The sequence below is a fragment of the Myodes glareolus genome, chromosome 4 (assembly GCF_982192425.1).
Source record: "Myodes glareolus chromosome 4, mMyoGla1.1, whole genome shotgun sequence".
Taxonomy (NCBI): domain Eukaryota; kingdom Metazoa; phylum Chordata; class Mammalia; order Rodentia; family Cricetidae; genus Myodes; species Myodes glareolus.
In genome coordinates this window covers 54,906,269-54,921,920 of record NC_142029.1, presented here as the reverse complement: position 1 = coordinate 54,921,920, position 15,652 = coordinate 54,906,269, and the positions used below count along the sequence as shown (strand labels likewise).

General features: G+C 40.1%; 1 protein-coding gene across 21 annotated transcripts in view; it reads right to left on the bottom strand.

Moving 5' to 3' along the window:
- The window catches only part of Tfdp2 (transcription factor Dp-2), a 136,019-nt gene that overhangs the window by 3,876 nt on the left and 116,491 nt on the right, over positions 1-15,652 (bottom strand). For 17 of the 21 annotated variants that reach the window (XM_085689564.2, XM_085689559.2, XM_085689554.2 and 14 more), the window contains 3 exons: positions 13,516-13,667; positions 9,856-10,022; positions 1,986-2,091 (listed from right to left, as the gene is read on the bottom strand). In XM_085689564.2, coding sequence (XP_085545690.1) covers positions 1,986-2,091; positions 9,856-10,022; positions 13,516-13,667 — 425 coding nt within the window. Of the gene's footprint in view, positions 1-565; positions 1,789-1,985; positions 2,092-9,855; positions 10,023-13,515; positions 13,668-15,652 lie in introns of those variants that run through there. The other 4 variants (XM_085689561.2, XM_085689562.2, XM_085689557.2 and 1 more) reach the window with 1 other exon arrangement.

The window sequence follows — 15,652 nt, the reverse complement described above, 5'->3', positions numbered from 1 at the left end:
GCCCTATCTCTCCAGGTCTCTGTTAGGCCTGTCTCTAAGTATAAAGACAGAAATGGTAGTGCCAACAGGAGGTTGCATTCTGGATCCTTTGTTCAAACAAAGCAATGTGTGTTCTAAAACTCATGCCAACACAAAAGTCTGTAAAACCTGCCAGGACCTTTAAAACACTTGGGCTTGCACTATAGCTTCCTTCTGATACAGTGAGTTTCCTCTCAAAGGAACCTAAGTTGTATCTGCACATTCATATTTATCAGTGTTAATGCTGTAACATTTAAGTTAACCAAAGCTTTTGCTTCCAGCTCAAATTTCCACAACAAGACTAAAAAGAGCAGCATTTTTGACTAAGTTTGGTGCGTTTCAGATTCTCCTACCATTCTCTGCCTCCCTTAAAGGCCTTAATGTAAGTTGGGTTTGGCTTGGCAGTGGATGTCCCATGCTCCCGTACTGAAAGGAGCAGAAATCACAGACATACTGGAGTGGTCTCACGGCATCTTTGGCTTTGAAACCATCATGAATGCAGTCAATTGGAGTGTTCAAGGTTTTAACAAAAACACTGAATATTGAGTTAGTTTGAAATGCAATTTACCCAGGAATAAATCTAATAAGGTCATTTTGATAATTAAAATATGAAAAAGATAACATGTACAAGAGAACAATGATGTTCATATTCTTGAAATAAAGACAAAAGTAGTGACATTTGGTTCATTTTCACAAATTGCACATGGATAAAATCATACAGTACTGCAGACAGCTATAGACAAGCAATTTAGTCAAAGAATTTGCTTCTTTGTTTCAATGAAAATTAAAAAGCTGTATGAAATGCATAGCTTTGATTAAGACTATAAATACAGTTTCCTTCTCAATAAAATTCCAAATTTAGAATGCTGGCAAAAGGCAGTGCTGGCAAAGTTTTTAATGCACATGGAAATGCTATTCTATTTTGGCTTCCAGAAGTAGCCCTAGGAACTCCTATGCGCCAACGCATTGACAAATGGTCACTTCTGTTTTCTGTGAATTATTCTAAATGTCACCTAGGTACTTAAAAGTTAGCGCTTGCTCCCTTCTAGAAGCTAAGGCAGCAGATGCATGAAGCACCTCAGCTAGACTTCCAACTAGCTCAGCAGTTCACCTGTGCTCCTCAGGCCACAAGGACTGCAATCTACATGGCTCCCTGTACACCCACTGGGACTTTCAGGTTCACTTCTGCCCATAAAGACAGCCCAACAGGGCGAAAGCCATCATCACTGCATACTGTTCCTTGCAGCAATTTCAAGTTTAAAGGCTCACACATTGTGGGGTCTTCAAACTCCACCTCCCTGAAGACAAACTTCATCTGCTGTCATTCTTCATGGACTATCCCCTCCATCTCTTCAGAAGGCATGCTTTGTTGGCAATGTACCCTACGGCTCTGCTGATCAGTTCCCATTCATGCTTAGTTAACTTTCAACCATCTCAGCCTTCATGTAATTTGCTTATTGTGTTCTCTAGTTTTCACTAAACACAAATGCAAAGGCAAAGACTGAAGCAATCATTTCAAAACACAAGAGCTCACACTAAAGACACACATGAGCATCAAATATTAAAACGTGAGTTTTCTCCTGTCTTTATTCTGGGGAGGAGGAATCTTCCTCCTCATCTTCCTCGTCTTCCTCGTTGAATGAACAGGGGGTCTCGCCGCGGGACTCAGAGCAGTGAGAGGCTGCACTACTGGACTGGTGACTGTCTGGGGCAGGGAACTGCCCAGTTGCTAAGGCCACTTCAGCATCCAAGCACAACCCTTGGTTCACACTAGCAAATAAGTTAAAAACACAGATTCATTAATGCAGTGCAGACGTTTCTTTGTGCAGACAGGAATAAACAGAGGAAGGAGGTACCGTTGAGCTACAAACCTGACCCACCTGTTGCAGCAGTGACACAGCCCTGGCTCTCCACAGAAGAGCCAGGGCTTTGGGGCTGGCTTTTCTCACCTTGAAAAAAATACATACCTTGATTGCGGTTCGGTGGCACTAGTGGTCAGGTCTAAATTTGAAACTGATTGGGTAGAGTTCAAAAGCAGTCCCTGGTTTAACCAAGAAGGTCCTGTAGAGATATCTGCAAGATAAACACCAAAAAAAGAAGAAAATGTAGGCTCTGAACTCTGATGTTCTGCCGTGCTCTGAAGTAAGCATGTCTTGGTGACAGCTGGACAATTCTCCTGCCCTGTGAAGAACCTTGGTTTTTTTTTTTGGGGGGGGGTCGGGGGTGGGGTGAGGCACAAATAAATTCCTGAAAGAGAATGGAAAAAAAAAAAAAAGGAAGACAGACTTCAAGGAGAAAGAATTCAAAGTAAAACCATCACTGGCTCCTTTTAGTTCAGTGTTTTTGCTTTCCCCAAGATTTATTTTATTCTTTTTAAATCATGTGTATCTGTAAAAGCCCAAGTGGGAATGTATGTATGAGGTGCCAATGGAGGAAAGGGGTGTGAGTCCGAGCTGTGAGCTGTCCGATAGGAACTGAACAGCAGGATGCACTCTAATTACTCTAGCCTCCCTTTGTCTTTATGTAACATGACAAGGCTGCTTACTGGGTATAGTAAGAATGAGGTCAGAATGTGGACTATCTTACACATCTGGCATTCTCACCATGAAAGACTATGACAGTGACATTAACAGTCAAAGCCAGAATTGGACAGAGACAAAACAAATAAGAACTATTTTAGGAGAGATCACACAGCTTATGGATCAGGCAGACAGACACACTCCTGTCACCCTTCCCCCACCTCCCGCTGTGTGTGTGCACATGTGTGCAGATGTGCTTCTGAGACAGGGTCTCTCACTGAGACTTAGGACTTGTTAATCAGGCTAGGTCAGCAGGCCAGCAAACCCCAGGGATCTTCCCATCTGTCTCCCTAGCACCAGATATGAGCATACATCATCACGTCTAGCTTTTTCCACAGGTGCTGAGGATTGAACTACACACAGATGGTCTCAGGCTTGCACAGCAAGCACACTATCAACTGAACCGGCTCCCCACCCTGTGGCACTGTTTCTAAGTGTACGCAGGTGAAGCCAATCCTGTTGCTCATCAATGACCTATGCTTCTTCCTAATTAGAGGCCCCTCCACTCCCACCCCTGGTATCATTTGCTTTATAATTCAAAGTACTCTTAAGATTGTGCTTTCATATAAGAGTTTTAAAATTTACTTTTATTTTATGTGTATGGATATTTTGTCTATATGTGTATCTGTGTACCATGGTCTGGTTCCCATGAAGGCCAAAAGAAGGCATTAAACTCAAGCTACAGGTGGCTGTAAGCCATGGTGGATGCTGGGAACTGCATCTGGGTCCTTTGGAAGAGCATCCATGGTCTTAGCTGCCAAGCCCTCTCTCCAGGTTTGTGGTGATGGTTTTAATAAAGGTGAGACAGGTTAGGTGTTTCAGCTCATCTTCTTTTCCCTGAATATGCCACGCTTCTCCCAACACAACAGACTAGTTCTTACTACACTGTTACTTGCAGGATGGCTTCCTGTCTAGAATGTTAGCTCAGAGAGAACTGTAACCTGAATGTCTAGGGACCTCAGAATTAATGAATGAATATATATAGTCTCTTACAAGAATTTGTTTTTCTTTTTCTCTGTTTAGTTTTTCAAGACAGGATGTTTCTATGTAATAGCCCCCCACTTGTTCTAGAACTGTTCCCAGCACTTGAGGGGCAGAGGCAGATGAACCTCTGTGAGTTTGAGGCCAGCCTGGTCTACAGAGTGATTTCCAGGACAGTCACAGAGAAAATTTTCACAGAGAAAACCTGTCTTGAAATCCCCACCCCCACTCCCAAAAAGAGAAAAAGATCTCACATCACTGGGCATGGTGGTATCCGCCTTTAATCCCAGCACTTGGGAGGCAGAGGAAGGTGGATCTCTGTGAGTTTGAGGCCATCCTGGTTTACAAAGCAAGTTCCAGGACAGCCAGGGCTACACAGAGAAAACAGTGTGGCAAGGGGAGGGGTCTAAACCACAGACCCCCTCACATTATAAGGCAAAACCCAATGCATACTCAGAAAACATAGTTTGTTCAAATATGCTTTTATTGCATTTTATTCTTATTTCTGAGGGTGTGTGTGGATGTGCCATGGCGTGAGTGTGGAAGTCAGAGGACAGCTTTTTAAGCAGTTGGCTCTTTCCTTCCAACATGTAGGTTCTGGAGATGAAACTCAGGCTTGGCAGCAAACATTTCACCCACCAAACCATCCTGGCAGCCCTCGAGCCTGTGTGTGCGCGCGCGTGAGAAGCCAGTGGACTGGGAAGTGGCTCGTGTCTCTGGTGTGAAGGAGGATCTCTGAGGTTGCTGCACTGCACACTCACAGCTGACCTGTCTCTACTTCCTCATCTCCCCGCAGGAATTCCAAGATAAAGATGCACACTACCAGAATGGCTCTTCGTCTGGGTTTGGAGTATGAAATTCAGGATGAAACTCTTATCCACTCAGATACTTTCCCATTCCCTTTATTGTACAATTTCTATAATTTCTATGCAAAAAACATGGAGTCATGTGTGCTAAGATAGGAATTCTGTCTAGCAACTGAGAATGAGCCCATGCACGAATGAGGAAACTAAATAAATGACTACATTAACTTTAGGTCTTCTAAGCCTTTTTCTTCACAGACTAAGGCAACTGTGAGAGAAAAAAAAAGACTCCAATTCTAAGAAGAAAAGCAGATTGTGAATACACTTAATAAGAACAAGTCTGAACAAGATGAAATTAAAGCTGAATGCTGTGCTGAATATGAATTAGTAAACAGAACTGTGGAAACCTTCTGCTGGGTCCCAGCTATTCAGTTGTGAGCATTACAGATTATATTTCCTTCTACAATGGATCTGAAAAGCCCACATTTCTTTCACATTATTATAGGCTCTACACGGTGGTTCTCACACTCTCGTCCAAGGGCCATTCCCTCCCTTTCATACTAAAGGGACATGTCCCTTTGAACTGACAGGAAAATCTGTAGCCCAGTCTGTAAATGAGGTCATGAAGAGATCAAACTACAGGGCCTGCTAATCACCCTGAACCTTTCCACTGCGAATAAGAGAAAGAAACTTCTGGTGATTTATTGAGCCAGCCCTTTATTCAGACACTGCTGGACTTCCAGTCCAATGAGGCTAATGAAAACATTGTGCAAAGGGAGCAGGGAACAATGCATATATGGTAAGAATCGGCTGAGTTGCAGGAGGGTACAGGGGCCACACTTGCGGAAGGCAGATGGTACTGATTTAATACATGAAACACAACAGAAATCAAATCTCAGTTAAAAAGACCTATGAGCAAAAAGTTAAAGAAAACTACCTTTCTGCTTATATTTGATTTTATGTACCTTACAACTAATATTAAAACTCTGTTTCAGAGATGTGAAGTCAGGTACAGTGGTGTGCACCTATGGTCTCAGCTACTTGGAGGCTCAGGCACCAGGTTACAGAAGCCCAGGAGTTAAAGTCTAGCCTAGATAACATTGTGAGTCCAAAAATGGATGTGAAATTCTAGATGAAAAGTCCCAAATACTTTTAAATGTTCAAGTACCTTTGAGAATATATAATATTGTTGAAATTAGCAAAACCACAAACATTTCCAAATGAGTAGAAAATATATGAACATAAAAGTTTCTTTTTATTAACTATACCTAGTATACTCTTTCAATTTATTTATTTGATTTTTCAAGACAAGAGTTGTCTGTGTAACAGTCCTGGCTGTCCTGGAACTCTCTTTGTAGATCAGGCTGGCCTCAAACTCAAGGAGACCCAACTGCCTCTGCCTCCCAAATGCTGGTATTAAAGGTGTGCACTGCCGCCACCTGGCTACTCTTTCAATTTATAATAAAAAGAAAATCATGTCTCCAAGAAAAATGGATAAGCAGCCGATAAATACATGAAAAGATGCAACACCCTAAATCATTAGGGAAATTAAATTAAATCACTGTGAGTTACCACTTCACATCCACTGTGTAAAATTATAAAGATGGACAGGGTAGCTTGGTAGTAGAGTGTATAATTATCATGCAAAAAACTATGTATTCAATCACTAGCGCCAAAAAATGAAGGTGTGGAGGGTATTGAGAAGGATATTTAAAAAAAAAAATCAGAAGCCTCACACATTACTTTGTAGAACTGTAAAATGGTATAGGCACTTTAAAAGCCATTTAGCATCTCATAAAAATCTAACAGTTCTGCTCCAACAAAGCTGTAAACATGTTTGGAAAAGCAAAACACTAGGGCCGGATGGTGGTGGTGCAGGTCTTTACGGGGAGGCAGAGGCAGGTAGATCTCTGTGAGTTCAAGGCCAGCCTGATATACAAGAGCTATTTTCAGGACAGCTAGCGCTGTTACACAGAGAAACTCTGTCTCAAAAAACCAAAAATAAATAAATAAATAACAAAACCCCAAAACACTAACAATACAAACGTATACCAACTGATGAATGAAAATATGGTACGTTCATAAAATGGAATATTATTTACCAATTAAACTTCCCTAATCCAAAAATCCCAAGTCTGAAATGTTCCAAAATCTGAAACTTTCTAAGTACTAACATAATGCCAAAAATGTAAAATTCCATACCTGACTTCAATGATAGGTCACAGTCAAAACCCAAGCATATTAAAATACTCTATAAAGTAACTGGGTAGAGTTGCATATGAAACACAAAGAAATATCATATTTAGATTTGGGTGCCATCTCTTAAATAACTTTATTATGCAAACTCAAAGATTCCAAGAGACAAAAAACAACAACTACAAACAAACAAAACGTAGCCAAATCTAAAGCACTTCTCATCCTAAGCATTTTTGGGCAACCAGAAATACCTAATACAAAGGCATGGGATAGCTAAGATGAGTATATTAAATATACTATGCAAAGTAGAAGACATTATAAAGGCCACATAATATTCAATCCTGTTTATATGTGATGGCAAACCACAGTCACAAAAACAAACAAAGAAAAAAAAATAAAAACATTAAAACCAGACTAAATTGCTGGTTACCAGGGGCTGGGGTTTTATGTAGGGAGTGCTAATAACATGTGTTTTCTATTTATGGTTATAAAAATGCCCAGGAGCTGGGGGTAGTGGCACACGACTTTAATCTCAGCAGTGGGAAGCAAGGTAGGTGGGTCTATGACTTTGAGACCAGCCTGGTCTGTTGTGGGATTCCCCTCTGTATGCTGTGAATACCATTGGTGAATAAAGAAACTGCCTTGGTCTGTTGATAGGGTAGAGCACAGCTAGGCAGGGAAAACTAAACTGAATGCTGGGAAAAAAGAGGAAAAGTCAGGGAGAAGCCATGGAGCCACTGTCAAAGACAGACATGCCTAAACTTTACCCACTAAGACACAGCCACATGGCGATCCACAGATTACTAGAAATGGGTTAAATTAAGATATAAGAGTTAGCCAATAGGAAGCTAGAGCTAATAGGCCAAGCAGTGATTTAATTAATACAGTTTCTGTGTGATTATTTCGGGGCTGAGCAGCCGGGAACAAAACAAGCAGCCCTCCTCCAACACTGGTATCTATAGTCAGCTCTAGGCCAGCCAGAGTTGTATAGTGAGATCTTATCTTTAAAAAGAAAAAAAAAAAGTATCCAGGAATTAAGCAGTGGTTGCAAACTTTTGTGAATATATTAAAACACCACTGAATTACCTACTTTTATAAATAGGTGATTACAGGGCTGGAGTGATGGTTCAGGAGTTATAAGCACTGGCTATTCTTCCAGAACATTGGGTTCAATTCTCAGAACCCACATTGTAGTTCACAACTTCTGTAGCTCCAGTTGCAAAAGATTCTGACACCTTGCTCTGGTTTCCTTGGGCATGAGACACACATGTCCATAGACATACAAGTAGGCAAAATACCCATCCACATAAAAACTTTTTAAAATGGATGTTTCATTTTATGAGAATTAAATCTTAATTCAAAAGCCGACTGGGAAAGTAGAATATTTCTACTTTTTAGGGGAAAGTAAAATCTAGTAAAATCAAATTGAAAAATTTTCGTATGATCTAAGAAAGCTCAAGACCCATCCAATACAGACCTAGTAATTTCAATCTGTATGTTGCACATAACATTAGACACATGGATAGAATGTTCAAAGAAGCACTGTATTTTTAACATCAACTCGGGGGGGGGGACAACTATAAGTTTATCAGCACTGAAATGAACAAACTATGATTTTTTCATGCAACAAAATTTAATGTGGAAATAAAAATGCATGTATTATAGCAACATTAAATCTGACAGATATAATGTTAGGTCACTAAAGAAAACAGCACTCCATGAAGTTGGCACAGTCCAGTATGTAATCGCAGCACTGGGGAGACTGAGACAGGATACTATGAGTTCAAGTTCAGCCTGGGCTACAAGGTGAGTTCCAGAATAGCCTAGGCTAGAGACAACCAGAAAGACAGGACATTACTTATATCAGAAGACAAAACAATGTTTCTTTTTCCTGCTTATCATTACCTGTTTTTGCCTCTAAAGCAGTGGTTCTCAACCTGTGAGTGGCATTCTACCAACTGAGAAAATCCTGGTTCTCGCCTCCTAAATCAGTGGTCAAATGACCTTTCCATAGAGGTTACATACTAGATATTATGCATATCACATATTTACATTATGCTTCATAATAGTTGCAAAATTATAGTTATGAAGTAGCAGCGAAATAATTTTATGGTTGGGGCTTACCAAACCATGAGGAACTGTATTAAAGGGTTGCAGCACTAGGAAGGTTGAGAACTACTGCTCTAAAGAAAAGCAAATGAATAAATAAGAAATAAGAAATTTAAAGCTGTAGTGTGATATACATCTATCAGACTAAGGTAAGAAAGCCAAGATTAGAGGTGAGGCTGGGCTAACAGCAAATTCTTGTTTAAAGAAGACATTGAAGGAACTGGCTATGTCTGCAGGTGTGGACAGAGTCACAGATAGCAGGGCGCAGATAACTTACTTCAACAGTATCGTGTTTTCTCCTACGTGATGAGTCACTGGACTAGGACTGTTCAGTCTCTAACTGTAGAAACGCTCTGTATCTACTCACTATTTCATACAAACAACTTAAAGCCGGGAGAGGAATATGAAACAGGAAATACAGACCATTTAGAGATTTCGCTGTACGGAGAATAATGAACATACACAAATCCATGTTTTCTGGGGTTTTTTCTGACACTTAAAATTTTTACTATATTCCTTGTGGTAGTTTGACTAAGATGTCCCCAGAAGTCTTGGGCATTTCAATATGCAGTCTCCAGTATTAGAGGTGTGGCCTTGCTGGGGGTAGGCTCTGAGGTTTCAAGAGTCAAGTCATTTCCAGTTAGCACTCCGCTTTCTGTTCCAGCCTAAACACCTCCTGCTTGCTGCCATGATCCACTCTTCTCCCCTGTAACTCTAACCCCACAGTAAACCCTTCCTCGGTCACGGTGATTGTCACAGAAACGAAGACATTTTCTGAATACAGCATTCCAGTAGAGTGAGGTAAATCTATTTTTTTTTTGGCAAAATACTCTTAAGTTCCCCTAGAATTATAAACAAAAACAAAAAGCCAAACTTCCATCAAGCTTTTCACTAAAAGCTTTACAAGACTTTACTTAAACTCTCAGAATTACAGAGAAAATATATCACTGTAGACCTAAACTTAGAGTCAGCCAATTTTTTTGTACAACATATACTGTGTAGATGTAAGCTTGTACTCTTTAAAAAAAAAAATCACTGATTTTTTAATTATATAAAGTATTTAAGAACGCCACCCAGTGAAGCTAGCACGTGCTCTCTGAACTGCATTTGTAAGAATGTTTAACAAGTCAGCTTGACATTCAACTGGGTACATAGCATCTCCAACATACCTGTGACATAGCCTTCTAAAGCTTTCGGAACCAGGGATTTTGCAATTTGCAGGTCTTCCAGAGAGCATTTGCCTGACTCCAGACCAAAGGACATTCCCATCCGCTTCAGTACTTCTATGTCATCATGGATCTCAAAAGTGTTATCAAAATTAAAAAGGTATTCAAACCTGCAAAATAAAGCAAGGATGGGGATGGTCAAGTGAGATGGCTCAATAGGTAGAGGTGCCAGGTACCAATCCTGACAACTTGAGTTCAGTTTGTTCTCTCTCTCTCTCTCTCTCTCTCTCTCTCTCTCTCTCTCTCTCTCACACACACACACACACACACACACACACACCCCTAAATACATAAATTTAATAATAATTTTTCTTTAAAGAAATAAAGGAGGCCATGCAGTGGTAGCACACCCTTTTAATCCCAGCGCTCAGGAGGCAGAAGCAGGCAGATTTCTGAGTTTGAGGCCAGCCTGTCATACAGAGCGAGACAGAGTGAGTTCCAGGACAGCCGGGACGACACAGAGAAACCATGTCTCAACAAAACAAAATAACCCCCAAAAAAACAAAAATAAAAATAAGAAAGAAAGGAAGTATGGGGTCTTGGTGACATGGAGGAGCTCTGCAAGGTCTTACAACCCTGTGCTCTGTCTGCTTAATTTGCTTCCTGGGGTTTCTAGTAGACTGGCTTATTAGTCTTAAAGAAGAAAAGTGAATGCTCAATTAATTTTCCAGCTAGCCACAGAATACACAGTCAATCAAGAAAACTTTTCCCTTTGATTTGAAATGAGGTTGTACCACACTGCACAGTTTGGTCTGAACTCCTAGATTCAGGGATCCTCTTAGGTAACTGGAACTTCAGACACTTGAACTGAACATATTTGAATTAAGTGGAAAACAACTGTAACAAAGCAAACCCAGCCAAATCCTATCATGAGGAACTAAGAATAAAATATCTTAAGCAAGTGTCACAGAGCTCAGTATGGTATGGTAGTTCATGCCTTTAATACCATTACTTGGAAGGCAACAGCAGTATGATTCCTCTAGAGTTTAAAGCCATCTTAGGTTTCAAGACTTCTAGTCCAGTCTAGTCCACACAGTGAGAATCTGTCACAAACCAACAAAAGTACCACAGATAAACTACATAGCAGCTATCAGAATGTTCTTGAAAAGTAATCAGTTTAGATGCCTGACTACACAGCACAATCGAGAAGCAAAGAAAGGGCCAACAAGATGTGGCCTAAGCTTATCCCCAGGAAATACTTTGGGGAAGGACAGAATTGATTCCCCTAGCCAGGCCCGAGACCTCCATCTACAGGTTCTGTGCTGTTTGTTCTAGTGCAAGTTCTGAATAATTGTGGGTTTGACCTTGTTATGGGATTCTCTATTAAAAGCATGTGAGGTTGAGACTTATACTACATCTTAAACCAGGGCAAATCTTCTAACTTAAAGCAGGAGGCTGAAGTGAGTCTGAATAAAGTATATTAACAAGCTCACAATGAACTGGAAGTGGGCACCTGCCAGAGGGATGATTTCAGACATCTTTAGCGGATGGCTTTGTAAACTTAATTTTATTGTGGGAAAGCCTCCTGGCTAATTAAGGGTAAGATTGCTTCACCAAAGTAACTGACAGACAAGATTACGGACCTACCTCAAATAACAAGTGTGTGCAAGCTGCTCCATGAGGGGAGGCCAAGCAAGGCATGAGTCAGTGACCACCCAAGGCATAGAACCAAAATAGGTCCCAGCCTGGGTGAACAGTGACCACAAACTGTTAAGGTCAATAGTTCCCAAGGGTTCCCAATTTTCCTGAAATTTTTAATTATTCAAAACTTAATGTATTTATTTATTTATTGAGACAGGTCTTTCTTCTGCAGTTCTCCTGGCTGGCCAATGCTGGCCAACTCATAGCAACCCTTCTGCTCAACCTCCCGAGTACTGGGTTCACAAGCTATGTACTACATGCTCAGCTGTGGAAGCCCTATAATCTAAGAAGAGAATTACATAGTCCCTCATAAAAGAAGAGACTAACTTTAGAGAGTAATTACAGTATGACATTTATAGATCACTTCCGAAGATGTTAACCAGTTTGAAGGCTTCTCGGTGTTATATGTTGATAGTTCTCTTAGACACAGGTTTCTGTAGAGTCTGGGGATGTGAATAATAACTATGATAGCCAACAGTTTACTGGGCTAGATATTATGTGAATTTATCTATAGTTTTTATAAATTGGCAAAATAAGTAACTGATTTTAATTTTTTGGTTCTTGATTTCCTATACATTATTTTAGTGTGTGTGCACCATGGAACATGTGTGGAGGTCAGAGAACAACTTTTTAGAGTTGGTTGTCTCCTTTTAAATTGTGGGTTTTGAGGATTAGAATCAGGTCACCAGATTTGGCAGCAAGCACCTTTGATCCACTCAGCCATTTTGCTGGCCCTAATTTTTATTTCTGGAGAAAGGAATGAGATCTTAGAAAGGCTAAGAAATTTAAAAAATGAAAACTGCTTGTCCCTAAGAACAGCAACTAGTATTTATAAAATGTTACAGTGAACCAGGTCTTTTAGAAGCATCATCTCATTCAACTTCACAAGGCTGTAAACAGCAGCTCCATGGAGCAGGCAGGGAGAGGCGCTGGATCCACAACTGGAACCCGTCTTGTCCTCTATGCACCTCTTACTTCCTCATGAAGGACAAGTAAAATACAATGAATGCTTTTCTTTGAAAAGTGCTACTTCTTATTTGCTAAAGTGAATGGTGTCAATTTTACTTAAACTGTTTGAGATAGTTTAAAAAGATTTATTGATTTATGCATTCACATGGGTAGAGGCCAGACAAGGCATTGGGTGTCCTCCTTTATTACTTCCTAACTTATTTTTTCAGACAGGTTCTCTCACAGCGCCTGAAGCTCACTGAGCTAGGCTGCCTAAGCAAGCCCTAGGAAACTTCCCGCTCTGCTATCACCATCCCCGGCCCCCAGCAGGGTTACAGGTAAGCATGACACACCAGCCTTTATATGGGGGTGGGGATCAAATCTCAGGACTCTGCTTTTACAGTAAACACTTTCGTCACTGTGCCATCTCCCAGTCTTGTACTCAGGATTTTAATGCTCACGTGTTCATTCATAAATAAGCAAAAATGGCACATGTTATGGCACATGCCTTTTAATCTCAGCATGTGGGAGGTCGTGGAAGGAGGATGAACTGAATGTCATCTGTGGCTACATAGTTAAGTTAGAGGACAGACTGGACGTTAAACCAAATATTAGCATACTTAAGTATGATGTAATAAATGAGACAATTGCTTTAATGTCACACACTGGTCTGATATATTTTCCTAAGAAAGCAGAACAGTGACTCACCAATGACCTGACTTCCTCCTGGGCCCTCGCTGATGGTCTAACTTATTGCAGTTACTTGCTCAGTTACCACAAAAGTGACACACATGACAGCTAGGGCCCAGGTACCACCACATGTGTCACAGGCAAGCCTAACATGCAGTAGAAACTGTATGGTAAACGACAGCGCTCACTCTGGCTGAAAACAGCACCATGCCCGAGGACATACTGCACACACCCCACTGAAGCCAGGGGAAGGGCTGTAGACAGTGGAGTGGGAGAACATTAGCAGAAGGCAGGCCCTGTACCCCTCCCTTAGTTCCTACTCACTTGTCACTGGAGATGCTGCAATCTATGACTGTTTTTCTGCTCGTATTAATGATTATAAATGGCAGCTGAATGGTGGAATTCAGAGCTGGAGGACCCTGGTTTTGCTGTTCATTTTGTCGATTTCTCTGTACCAGGTTTTTAAAAGCAATTTGCTGTAATGTTCAATAAACAAAAGGTGGTCATTTAATATGAAAAAGTGACTTAGAATTTAAATGAATTAACATACTACATTTAAAATATCTATTTCAAAACTTGAGTATTTAAACATCTATACTAGCAAATAAAAAAGTTAAACACGATAAAAGATTACAATGATTAAGTTCAATAAACACATTTCAAAAGTAAAACACATATATTTCTTTTATTTTTATTTATTTATTTTTTGAGGTAGGGTTTCTCTGTGTAGTCCTGATTGTCCTGGAACTCACTATGTAGACCAGGCTGTCCTCAAACAAAGAGATCCACCTGTCTCTGTCTCCCAAGTGCTGGGATTAAAGGCATGTGTAACCATACCCAGTAAAACACACATATATTTTGATGATGTCTAAGATAAATATTGTGGCCTCTGCTTTCCATTTCCCAGAGAAACAGGCTCTTAGAGATATGGGAGAACTCAGCAGCACAGGCAATAATTCTCTTTAGAGTGACCCCAAGTAAATTTTATATCAACTCACCTCATACGGCATCCTTAGAGTTTAGGGTAAAATACACCTTTTTAAAATCTAGTCCAGAGTTACACAATTCCTTTAAACCAGAGAATACTCTCAAGATGACATCTGGCATACTCACAACAGAAAACAGATGGAAGTAACGATGCCCTACTGGCAGCAGGAAAGTGGGTTCCCGGGCAAGATGACCAATTTTAAAAAGGAGTTTAGGCTGTCTTCCTTTCGTATTCTCATAAAACAATGGTTTTCAAAAACACCAAATTCATCTTATGTTAAAAAAAGAAAAATCTTATTTATCTTCAGAACTATTTCATTTCAGGTTTGGGGCCTTAACTAAAGTTTGATTTACAAAAGTATGTTAAAATGGCTGGGTCCCATTTCCCTAGAAAATAAACACTGTCTCTTAAAATTCATGGTTCAGAAGGAATACCAATTTATTCTAGTATTAACTGTCCAATTGTCAATGTCAAAGACTATCAAAATAACCACTATCACTACAATTATCAAACTTAAAACTTATATTTGTTGTTTTCTATTCCCACAAAATAGTAGGCAGCTGGAAAGATGGCTCAGAGCAGTGGTTAAGAGCATTGGCTGCTCTTGCAAAGGATCCAGGTTCAAATCCCAGCGTCCACATGGCAACTCACAACTGTAACTCCAGTCCCAGAGGATCCAACACCCTCACACAGACATACATGCAGGCAGAACACCTATACACATGAAATGAGTTAAAAACAAACAAACAAAAGAAACAACCACCAACCCAAAAGTTGCTTATATTCACTCCTCAACATATATTAAATCCAGAGAAAAAATGTGCTTCAACTAGAAGTGAGAAAAAGAATGAAGGGGTCAAATACATCTCTGTAACTTCTCTTCCCTTCTAGAACATAGTTTGTCTGACTTATAGACGAGGCGTCCAGGTTGGTCTCTAACTTGCTGTGGACCTAAGAAAGACCTTCAATTCCTGGTCCTTTTGTCTCTACTTCACAAGTGCTGTGAGCATAGACTCATCCTGTCTGTGAGAACACAGCTTAGAATGGGTTGAGATCCCATATGGAGGGAGCTATGTAAATAAATGTTTGGATTAAAAAATAATTAGCAACAGTAAGAGGATTTTGACAAAAAGTTAATTCAGAATCTACTACACCATAAACCTATGTTGTTTCAGTCAGTGCTCGCTTGTATTGTACTGTGTGAATCACTGGAGCTTGGACTCACAAAACACACTGTGACCACTCTGCACTGTTAATGCCCTCACACCTCGGTTAAGACAATCACATAATATGAATTCAGTGTTTTTACTCTACAAAGTTTTCTATTCTTGTAGAAAATATCAAAAATTATGGAAAACAAAGACTTGTAGTATTTTCCTACCACCATTCCTCAGCATATAAATATAAAATTAGTTTATCTTTGGATTAAATTGTATTGGAATGCTTGATTTTAAGAACATTGTTGCTTGAGCT